At 47.0% G+C, this 11,840-nt stretch overlaps 1 protein-coding gene across 8 annotated transcripts; it reads left to right on the top strand.

Moving 5' to 3' along the window:
• The first annotated feature begins 791 nt into the window (after positions 1–791).
• ASB8 (ankyrin repeat and SOCS box containing 8) lies at positions 792–10,948 on the top strand. Of its 8 annotated transcripts, none has more exons than XM_041735381.1 (4): positions 2,740–2,863; positions 5,493–5,652; positions 7,101–7,205; positions 9,019–10,948. In XM_041735381.1, exons 2-4 carry the CDS (start codon positions 5,524–5,526, stop codon positions 9,649–9,651), a joined length of 867 nt encoding a protein of 288 aa, XP_041591315.1. In that variant the 5' UTR covers positions 2,740–2,863; positions 5,493–5,523; the 3' UTR covers positions 9,652–10,948. The 8 variants fall into 8 exon arrangements, with proteins under 8 accessions (XP_041591309.1, XP_041591315.1, XP_041591313.1 ...); XM_041735379.1 differs by having other exon boundaries at positions 2,744–2,863; positions 5,489–5,652; XM_041735382.1 differs by having other exon boundaries at positions 2,767–2,858; positions 5,489–5,652.
• The last annotated feature ends 892 nt before the right edge of the window (positions 10,949–11,840 follow it).

The raw sequence follows: 11,840 nt of genomic DNA, 5'->3' as shown, positions 1-11,840 counted from the left end.
TCCATCTCCAACCCTTGGTAATAAGAGAATGTGTTTCTCCATCAGTCTTCCCTGCATTGTGAGCACAGGGCCTGGAACAAAGTGCCAGTAAATGTTTGATAAATGTACGAATGAATGGATCTGAAAACTCCTTTGGTTGTGCAGTGGATCCTCAGACACTATGAAATCATCTGCTTAGATGGCCTATGGGAGTCTCATTCTATATTTATAAGATGCTGGGAGTTTGCCAGAATTTATACACCCTATCATTTACCAATCAAGAACTTTTGAGAAACATGACAACCCGGGGAAAAATTCACAGTTTTTTCAAGGAATAAATGAATACATAAACACGAGATAGCTCAAGTTTTTAGAAAACTTACAGGATGTCAAAAATTTCCCTCCCAAACCGTGGGAACTGTGGGTATTGTCTGAATAGTTTATTAGGAAACCCTAAAGCTGTACAGAACAACAAAGAAAAAATGGATTTTTAAAATGTTTGACAAAATGTTAATATGTTAAATATGGATGACAGATAGGAGTTCATCGATACTATTCTCTCTAGTGTTTTTTAGTATGCTTGAACATTTATGTAACACAAATAACATTTAAAAGCTGAAGTTTGGAATCAGCCCTGTCTTTACCCTGCTTTAGAAAGGAAGCACCAGAGGAAGCAAAAATGGAACGGAAACTATGTCGACTTTGGCATCTTCTAATTAAGCCCTTGCAGGTCCCATTAATGTAGTAGTATTATGATAGCCACAAAGCTGTTCTTATCTGACAAGAGAGTAAAAAATTTTAGGAGCAAGAATCACACAGATTCAGAATTATAGAAATAGAAGGATATTCAGAGGTTATTTCAGCCAGTGCTCTCTTTACAAATGAGAACACTGATGCCCAAAGAAATGGGATGAAGTAACTGTCAATCTCAAAGCCAGAACAAAAGTTAGGTCTTCTGTACTTGTGTACTCTGGTTTCTCTCTCCACCTGAGTGGCATACGACTCTTTTAAATAAAAGCTGCCAAGGCAGGGAAACTCAGGTGCACTACTTGCACACGTTGCATCTTCTGACCCTATCATTTCTGCTGTGTCCACGTGGGGACCTCCTTCTTTTGTGCAGTGGGTTTTCCAACACAGAGTAGTGCTAGACTTAATAAAATGAAGGCCGTAGAGGCAGTCATCAACCCTTCAATAGGTCAACTGTCTGAAGCTTGTGCTCCACTTAGAGAAAGCTATGGGTGGTGCCAAGCAAAGCATCACCTTACTGGGCCTAGAGAGAGAGGGAGAGCTAGCACACCTTGGACCACTGCATCATGCAGTGGAATTTATTACACACCTGCCTCTCACCTCATTAATTCCCCCAGCCAAGTAGGATTCAAGGGGGATTCTAGGGAGAATATACCGTTGGGGCATTAATAGGAGTCACACAGTTCTAGACACAGGGATGGGAGCTTGAGAGGTACTGACTGAAACAAGGTTAGATCTGACAAGACACGTAGTGCTTTGATTTTATCTATGATCTTCCCTGCTGGTGGCCAGGAAGGACGACTTAGGTTCACAGGATGAACTTGTGGATCAGCACCAACACCGGTATCTCTTGCCCTTGTGTTTGAAGGTTTAACACTCTCTAGGGCCCTAGAGATTAATACAGGTTTCTGGTTTAGAAGCAATGGGTACAGAATCAAACTGTTTCCATTCGCTGAATTTGATCAAATGCCTTACAGTAGTTGTGGGGGGGGGGGGGGCTCCACATAATGTTCAGATTCCTTCAACATCTCCTAAACAAATCTATGAATTAAAAGCGCTGTAGTTACTAGGTAGCTGCAGCTTCCAGTCAACCCTAAGCCCTTCTTCCCGTAGAACCACCAACGACCAAAGCAGCCTTTAATCCAGAGTATGGAATCGGTGGCTCACGGGCTGACTGTTGCCTGCTTTCAAAATGATTCTTTTTAAAAGGCGTTGCCCATATTTGCAACCGGGGAGGGTTCACTCGTCTCAAAATCCGGACGACCTGGCCCTAGCAGCGTGGCAGGGGTGGAGGGCGCATCCCCGCACGGCAAGAGCGCTCCAAGTCCGCAGACAAGGCATGAGCTCCCCCAGTTCATCATCCCCTCGGTGGCGCTCACCACGTGTCCGGGCCCTGCTTTACGCTAAAACTCCTTCGATTATGGGGCTCAGGACACGCTCTGGGGAGCAGGTGAGGGGCGCGGCCGGGCGGGCCACAGGCTGCGCGTCTCCCGGCGGCGGCTCTGCGGGGAAGGCACCTCGCCGACAGGTGTGGGCTCCCCTCACGGCGGGGAGGGTGCAGCCCTCCGTCCGTTTCCGTCTCCGACAGGTGGGCGGGTGGTTACCTGCGGCACAGCTCCGGGGGGGCGGGGGGCGTGGCCGGCGGGTGCGGAGGAGCAGGCGGGCGTTGGGGCCCTGCGGACTGCCGCTGCCCGCCTGGTCTCCCCAGCTACCCAGCGGGTTTGGCCGCGTCGAACTGCGCTGCTCCGGCCCCCGCTCAGCGGCAGGCGGCGCGGGGCAGCGGAGGGCACCGAGGGCCCGCTACGAGCCCGCTCCACGCAGGCGCCGCCCCCACCACCCGCCCGGGAGCCGCGGACCCGAGCGCCCGGCGGCGGCCGACAGCGCCGCACTGCGCCTGCGCGCAACCCTCCCGGCGGGCCCAGAAAATCACCTGTTACCTCTTGCCGGGGAGGACGCAGGCCGCCTCGGGAGTCTGCGCAGGCGCGCGCCGCCCGCAGCCATTGGTCGGCGCGCGGGGACCCCTCCCCGTCTCTTTTCACATCCTGTGGACAGAGGGGCCCGCCGGAGACGACGGCTTCTGCTTCCGGGTCACGCCTTGACAGCGGCTTTCCCCGCCCGGCTCAGCGCCCGAGGTCCGGTGAGTGCGTCCGCGGCTGCGGGAGTGCGGGCCCGTGGCGCTCCGCCCGGGAACCCGTGGCGCTCCGCCCGGGAACTCCTCCTCCGCTCCCAGCTCGGGTTTCGTTAGCCTTCGAGGCAGAGGCGGCCCCCGGCCTTGGGGGAGTCGGGCGGGGGCTCCGCCGGCGTCCCTCGCGCGACCGCGTCTCCGCCGCCCGCCCCGGGACGCTGCAGGCTTTGCTGCGAGCTCTGCGCATCCCTGGCGGAAAGCGACCCCGCACGTCCTCGCGCTTCGCGCCCTTGCGCTGCGGCGCCTTGCCTCGGCCGGACGTGGCAGGTGCGGCGGGGTCGGGGCGCCCGCGGCTGCGCGGCTGCGCGGAGGGTCTCCCGGCCTGGGCGCGCGGTGGCACCTCGCTAGCGCCGGAACCGTCAGTGCCGCCCCTCTCCCGCTCTGCCATAGAGGACCCCTTGGTGTTTCCTCTGGATCCGAAGTGAAATGCGGGGGGGGGGGCCTTCGGCTCCAGCGGAGGCAGGGGGCCCCTTGGGGTCAAAGGGCGCGGGGCTGCTGTCAGGAGACGGGTCGAGCGTACATTGCCGTGGCCCTTGCCCACGTGCGCTGTGCTTGGCCGCAGCAGCACAGAACCGCCAGCCCTGCCCCCCGTTAGGACTCGCAAGCCAGGAGTCCCAAGAGTGCCCCGAAAATGATTGCGGGGTTTAGTGTCTTCAAGGTTATCGTGGCCCGTAAGTGGTTAGCGGCACCAGTTCAGGTGGGCCTTTCGCTTTAGATGCTCTGTCTTCTGCCCCGGTCCTTGGGATCTCTGGCGCAAACGCACCTCTGCTTTTTTCTCCTTTTTCCTTGCAACAAAGAAGTATAAGATACAGACCCTTGTGTCTGCATTTAAGCTGCTAGATTCAAACATATGTCAAGTCTACACTATCTAGAAAATTTCAGAGAGATATAAATAAGTGCATAAGGTTATTCATTCATAATAACGTAGGGGCGGCAGCCCGGGGCTCAGCGGTTTAGCGCCGCCTTCAGCCCAGGGCGTGACCCTGAAGGCCCCGGACTGAGCCGTGACCTTAGAGACCCGGGATCCTGTCCCGCATTGGGCTCCCTGCATGGAGCCTGCTTCTCCCTCTGCCTGTGTCTCTGCCTCTCTCTATATATATCTCTCATGAATAAATAAATAAAATATTTTAAAATAATAATAATAATAATTAATAATAATAATAACGTAGGGGAGAAGAATGCCCAGTATGAATCTTTGATGCCTCAGAACATTGTTAACTTACATCCTGTTAGTTAATACTGTAATAGCTTAAACAGACAAATGGCTACTGATTCGCAAAATAGAAACTATTCAAACTTATATTACATAATTTGTAAGGGGCTACTCCATTATGGAAAGCAAAAATTATGTAGTGTGAAAGGACTAAAATAACTTTGGGTTTTTTACCTTAGTAGTCACCATATGCATGACATATGTAATTATGCAAGCCTTGGATTTTTAGAATCTAAAGTAATAATCTTTACGTTCAACAAATATTGAGAACCTGCCATGTGCCAGGAACTGTTGAAAATAACACTATATTTACCCTCAAGGAACGTATAGTTCAATAAGAACACGTATTCCTAAGCAGTTCTGTCTAGAAAGCTGATACTGCATACTGTATTCTTTGGCTCTTATACAGCCAAAACTTTTATCAGTTAAGTGTTTTGCATTATTTTCTTCTTGAATGCTAGAACTCACTGTCAAATTGTGGCTTGAACATATATTTGCCCAAATCTATTTCTCAGCTGTCTTGAACAGCCAATTATTAAAAATTTTAGTTCATTTTGCACTCTTAAATCTTCTTGTTTTCCTACAACCACAAGCATATGTCATTGATATCAACTGCAATTTTTTTCTAATTTTATATACGTGACTTTTGACATTTTTGTTTTAGAATATCACCTCAAATATTTTCCTTTTTTTTTTGAAGACATTTTAAACTGTTTCACAGATGCCTCGTTGTTGTTAACATAGATATATTTGTTCCATAGCCTTTTCCCTCTCTTTACACAGGTATCGATCACTTCTATAGCCTTTGGTCAATCGACCAGTCTTTGTGAAATACCTACTTTTTGTGAGACTCTGGCTGGCCTTCCATGGACAAAAAAATAGAAGACAGAGACCTTGCCTTCTAATTGATTACAATTTAGAGGAGAAGTGGTATGAAAATAACTATACTGCAGGGCCAAATATAACAAGTAAGCTAAAGGTGATGCTGATAGGAAAGACCGCAGAATCCAGAGGAGGAAAAGAGTGTTGTGTGGCATCCTCAGCCTTAAAAAAAAAAAAAAATCCCCTTCCTTGCCTGGTCTTTTTTTAAACTACACAGAGCTCAGTGAGGGTCTTGGGGCCTCTTGGGGACTAGTTCAGAGAGTAGCATTGAAGTGCCAAGGGTCAGAGCATTTTCATGCGGTTTACCCAGCTCCCTAGGCAACTATTATGATCTATTTCTTTATGATTAAGAAAAAATATTAATTAATCATTGATCTGTTTGAAATCTACTAGTAAAAGTTGGGAAGGCCTCAGAGAACTCCTAATCCCAGGAACTGGTTTGCTCAGTGATATTGTGTATGCCTAAAACTTCTTTGTTTCAGGCAGTTTGGAGCATGTGAACATACTCTGAGCCTTGATGAGTTCCAGTATGTGGTATATTATGCAGAGCATTCAGAGCAAATACTCTCTCTCAGAGCGCTTAATCCGAACAATCGCTGCCATTCGTTCCTTCCCACATGATAATGTAGAGGACCTCATCAGAGGGGTGAGTGTGCTGGATTGACGGGGAGTCCTGTGGGAGGTGAAGAGGGACAGTTCCTGGGGGAATCATAATAGATTACAGATTTGTAGCATTGACTCACCACAAGATTACAAGGAGTTTTTACGGTCCTCTCACATGTATTAACTTGACCATGAAAGTACATTTCCTTGTGTTTTGCTTCTCTTTCCTTCTCCCTTTCACTTTGTGCATCTGATATTTTCCTCAGGAAATATGTTCTAGATAACCCTAGTCTCACAGTCTTTGTAAAATGTCTCTCTGGATGTGTTACATATGGGATCCAGCAAGCTCAAAGTCTTCTACACATGTTTTACTAAGGGAGGAAGGAGACGAGCAAAGCAGAAGTGGTTTTCACATCCTTGTGGTTTATAATAATTACACAGAGAGATATCACTTGCCATCCATCTTGACAGCAGCTACCACTTGGGAGTTCTGTAAGGAATGTCAACCCCTAAAGTACGTGGTAATTTTTGACTTAAGAAAACATCTTAACATATCTAACCACTGCTATGCAACAATTGTTATATGACTAGTATCCTAGATAGTCTTTGGTCTTTGATACTTTTTTCTGTTATTCCTATTGAAGAGAAGTTACAGGGTAATTTTTTGCTCCCTAGAAAATGTATCCAGGTGGTTACCTTTGTACATTCTTTCAACAACTGTAGAATCCTTATTTACAGCCTGGAGCTCTTTAGCTGCTGCGGAGTTGGGTGGTGCAGCTTTGAGAAGAAATAGTCATACAGCGTTAACTTGTTCTCAGCAAAAGCGGTACCAGAGGATCCAGCAGTAGGAAGTTTGTCACATTCTAATTCTAGCTCTGCTGCTGAGTCATTCAGCGACTTTGGTCTGCCCCTAGGATCCCCATCTCCTTTCATCAGATTTGAAACAAGTACCAGCAGGGCCTAGGTGGCAGAGAATGCCGAAGCTAAGAGGCTACTTTGAAGATGTTTATAAACAAAAAGATAACGTTAAGATGACCTCACTATTAATGATGTTCATCTGTTGAATGGCAAAAGGAACATGCCAGGTTCTGGCTTCAGTGTGACAGACTCCCTTTCGTGACCTTTTCAGAGCATGGTGGCCATGGAGAGTGGATTGCTTTTCCAGCTTTCCTGCCCGATGCTAAGTTTTCCATTGCTTTTACACTTGAGGCTATAGGTCCTCAGCGGTGTCTAGATGACCACCTGGCAAGTTGCCTTGTGGAAAAACTTAATAACTTGATCTAAGGAATTGATAGTTCCTTTCATTCATCTTCAGAGTATTCTCTTGGTTTGGATATTATTTAATACATAGGAAGAGAAACTGGGACCAGTAGCATGTTTATAGTACAGTCAGAGCTACAACCCTCTTCTACCCTGGACTCACTTCTGAGTCTCGTCCCGCTCAGCGAGCCAGAGCTGAGCACACTGACTGGAGTTTCCTTCTGCCCATAGGGAGCAGATGTGAACTGTACCCATGGCACGCTGAAGCCACTGCACTGTGCCTGCATGGTGTCAGATGCTGACTGTGTGGAGTTACTCTTGGAAAAAGGAGCTGAGGTAAAGTTTTTACCACTGTCACATTAATGGTCCACTAAAACTTGAGCTTCACATTTTCCTAAAGCTTGTCTCTTCTCCCATATCTTCCCATCTTCTGGCCCACGGTCACATTGGCATAGCCAGTTTTAAAGCAAAATGTAACGGTAAATATATTCTGTGACCCAAAGGATTTCATTCCTTTGCCTTTCTTTCTTAAGTTGCCTGTGGCTCCAGAAGAGGGGGTTTTATCTCCCTTTCTCTCCCAGTCTTCCTTCTGGGGTTGTTTACATTTCCATTCAGTCCTCTTGTTGCCTCTTGACTGTCCAGGAGCTCTAAGTACAGAGGCCCCTCAAGTGATTAAATCTAAACCATTGACACCTGCTACCAGACATGAACTTCTAATACCACTGTAACTGGGAGATGAATATCATTAGGTAACCCATTCCTCAGGGCTGAGCTACTTGTGCTATCTGCCCACTAATTATTTTCCATTTATTGTATCTTGTTCCTATCTTCTTTTTAATGTATCTTAAAATAAGAGACATGGGTTAATTTATATTGGCATTAGCAAGAAGCAGCTTAGTGTAATGAATGATTAAAAGAATGGACTCGGGAGCCAGACTTCATGGATTTGAATCCCAGCTCTGTCACTTCCAGCTGTGTGACTTTGAACACGTTACTTAATTTTTCTTTGCCTCGGTTTCCCCATCTGTAAAACGAAGGTGATAATGATCCCTTCTTCACAAGATTGTCAAGTACGTAGTACACCAGCATGTAGTAATTGCTAAGTCAGCACTTGTTTAATAAATAAATAAGCAGTTTTAACTATTTGCAAGCAATCAGGAAATTGCATGTGCTGAGGCACTAATTGGAATCAGACGTGCCATGAAGCTGGTGTTCAGGCCCCAAATATTGGTCAATTAGCCTAAGGGGCCATCATCTCCACACAGCCATGCTCTTCTCTGCTTGTCGTTATCTATTCCATCACTCTTGTGAGTGGCCCTGAAATGAAAGCCAGTGACTAATATCAATGATGAAAATCTCCTGGGGGAGAAAGGTTTTTAGCTAAATAGAAAGTTAAACTCAGTTAAATATTTCAGCGTATTTTTATTGCATTTTTAGGGGCAGATAGTATAAATTTGGGTTTTGGAGTCTTTGTAGCATTCAAAAATTATAAGTAATGTTGATTTTTAGCAAGTCAGCTGCTCTTCCAGCATTGGAAGATCTGTGCTCTTCCCTTCAGATGCTTTTATCGAAGTTCTCTTGTGACTGCACAGCATATTTTTGCAAGGGAGCTGATTGGATTAACAATTTGAGCTGCTCTGTATGGCTACAGAGCACAGCAACGCTACGTGGGCAGAGTTTGGCCTCATTTTTCAGTGTGATTGCCATTAGCTACAGGATAGAGTGAGATGGGATAAGCAAAATAATCTAAAACCTTTACTCTGGCTAATATATTCAAGCTACTTTCCAATAAATGTCTTCCAGAGTAGTTACAAGGTTTTAGACTTCATCTCTTTCTTTCCCCCTTGCCCCATGGTAGGGATCCTAGTGAATAATAAACAAGAACAGAGCAAAAGCCTAAATAATGCAGGCCACCTAGTCAATGCCCAGAATAGAGTGCTGGTTGTTTTGAGACCATTCTCTCCCTATTTGTTCCTAAGTTCTTGTCATATCTCCTCTTGATCACCAAGACTCCTTGGGAATTGCTTGTTGATTCTCATATTCAGAACAGGACATAGCAAAGATAGTGGACTGATACACGCAAGCTTTTGCCCGCCCATCTTCCTGTCAGCAGTCTAGCTACTGTAATGTAGTTCCTCCCTCTTTACAGGTGAATGCCCTGGATGGTTACAACCGAACAGCCCTCCACTATGCAGCTGAGAAAGATGAGGCTTGTGTGGAGGTCCTCTTGGAGTATGGAGCAAACCCCAATGCACTGGATGGCAACCGAGACACCCCACTTCACTGGGCAGCCTTTAAGAACAATGCCGAGTGTGTGCGGGCCCTGCTAGAGAGCGGGGCCTCTGTCAATGCCCTGGATTATAACAATGATACCCCGCTCAGCTGGGCCGCCATGAAGGGGAATCTCGAGAGCGTTAGCATCCTTCTTGATTATGGTGCAGAGGTCAGAGTCATCAACCTAAAAGGCCAGACGCCCATCTCCCGCCTGGTGGCTCTGTTAGTTAGGGGACTCGGAACAGAGAAGGAAGACTCTTGCTTTGAGCTCCTCCACAGAGCTGTTGGACACTTTGAATTAAGGAAGAATGGCACCATGCCACGCGAAGTGGCCAGAGACCAGCAGCTGTGTGAAAAACTGACTGTTCTGTGCTCAGCCCCAGGAACTCTAAAAACACTCTCTCGCTATGCTGTGCGCCGGAGTTTAGGACTCCAGTATCTGCCAGATGCAGTCAAGGGCCTCCCACTGCCAGCTTCTCTGAAGGAATACCTGTTACTCGTGGAATAGGCTGGAGGAGACATTTGCACCGTCACGCAGGCAACTCCGGCCAAGGTGTTTCCCTGCAGTACACTCTTTGTCTTGGAAAACAGGAAAAGCAGTCGTTCCTGTTGTGTGGTTTGTATTTAGAGGCAACGTGTCACAACAGTAACCTCCACACCATCTCCCCTCCCTAAACCAAGCAACCAAACAAACAAAAAAATCCCTCACTTTTGTTTTCTGTTTATTGCATACTTGGCTTTTTATATTGCACCCTGCAAATGGAGAGGCCTCCCCCCTCCCCTATAGGGAAAAAGTGCAAGTAAACTCTAGGAAGATGAAGAGTATTTAAAGAATGTGTGTTTAGCTTTCCTTCGGGAACATGATTAACATTTCAGAAGCATCCCTCTAGAAGCATTGTAACTGGTCCATGAAGAAGTTTCAAACATCCCAGCCAAAGATGAAGATCCTCCAACCTCACAGGATGTGCAGATTCACAGTTGGGCTGGATGATGCCCTAAGGTGCGGCCACGGCACGGAGCGAGCGACCGGAGGGGATTGCCACTCGCTCACCATCAGAGGAACCCGCACCTTTGGCCTCTTCCATGGGTGTGCCTGAGGCTTACGGTAGCTCAGCAGTAGCATTGTCTTGCTGCTTTCCACATGGTAGAAGAGAGGTCCGAGCAGTCCTAAGAACTCCGTGTCCTCAGAACTTTTCTCCTAACGCAGTTCTTTCTCTTGGTGAAAGCCAATTTGCTCCAACGGGCTTGGCAGGTGTTTGAGCACCTTTGGTGAAGGTGTTTTACGCCAGCAGGAGACGATGGGCTGGGCTGCCTCTTCCCACGGGTCTTCTTCATTTTCTTGTAGGAAGCTCACTCTCCTAAGAGTTGGGAGTTACCTTCCTTTCAGTTGTTTTGGAAAGTTTGCTTTTTACTGATCTACACAAGACGTCAGGGGAGCGGAGGGTGCGGGGGACGAGCTCTGTAAGAGCTGCTTTTGCGATGGCCCGCCTACTCACCACAGAGCTGCTTTAGGGACCCATACTTAGCCAACAGTCCCCTTCCTTTTCATGGTCCTAAACTAGATCAAGTCGTTACTGATCTTGGATGACCCAGATGCAATTTTGAAAAACCTTTTTTTTTTTTTTTAACTGATTGGAAACTACAAATAAAAATGATTGGAATCTGCTGACACAGCTAATTTGAAAAACTATGTCTGCTTTTGCCCTTTTGCTGTTGCTAGGGGTTTTTTTTGTTTGTTTTTTCTTTTCTTTTCTTTTTTTTTTTTTCTCACTTGAAAAAAGAGAAATAAACACTTCTAAAAGCAATTTTGGCAATTTCTACTATTCCTGCTTCTCTCCACGTTATTTAATCACTGGGAGTTCCATTGTCCATCACTCTGGAGCGGGGCTGCCATCACCCTCCTCATTAGCTGGTCTGAGGATGCCGTGACAAACAGTGCTTGATATTTATTGTGATTTCTCTTCCCCTTAAAGAACTGCCCAAAGAACATCTGGCTGCTTTAATTCTGGATTCTGACAAGCCACCTCAGTTCCTGTTCAGAACCGTTTGCACAGTACAGAGGTAATACTTTGGACAGCCAGCAAAAGCAGCGTACTAGAGATAATCCTTCCTCCACCACTGGTAAAACCTTGAACCTCTCCCTGCTTCGTCAAGCAAATGAGGAAACCGGGTTGGGGGGAGTATGTGTGCTTGTGACGAGTGACAGGATCTGGTTTTTGGAAGCTAAGCTTAAACCCGGCATCAACAGGGCACCATCCTATCAGTTTAGATGGTTCCTGAAGACCAACTGCATGATGCAGTCACATGGCTAATGTGGAGGAGGAAGCTGTTGTTATGGCACAGAAAATAAATTGAGCTGAATAAGAACCAACAACTCTCTAAAGCCATATTTCAGCCAACCCACCAAACCAGGTCCTGGTCTGGGGGTCCCTTTCCCAGGCTTTCAAAATGTGCATGGCTCCTCACAAATGGAGTCTGCCTTTCATCTAGGAAGGAGTACAGGGGAAGAGTTGAGAAGAAAGAACCCTAGGTTGTGAGAAGAGGAGTAGAGCTCATAGGATGGCTGGAAAAAAGCACCCTCAGGTCATGAGCATATGATCAGAAGGTGAAACACAACTTCATGCTTAAGAGAGCCTGGCACGTCCTATGGCTATGGAGGATGCAGGAGGGACTGGTGTGGAATGAGGGTAAGGACCA

The sequence above is a fragment of the Vulpes lagopus genome, chromosome 21, assembly GCF_018345385.1.
Source record: "Vulpes lagopus strain Blue_001 chromosome 21, ASM1834538v1, whole genome shotgun sequence".
Classification (NCBI taxonomy): domain Eukaryota; kingdom Metazoa; phylum Chordata; class Mammalia; order Carnivora; family Canidae; genus Vulpes; species Vulpes lagopus.
Note: the sequence above shows the minus strand (reverse complement) of the source record. Positions and strands in the feature narration are given on the sequence as shown.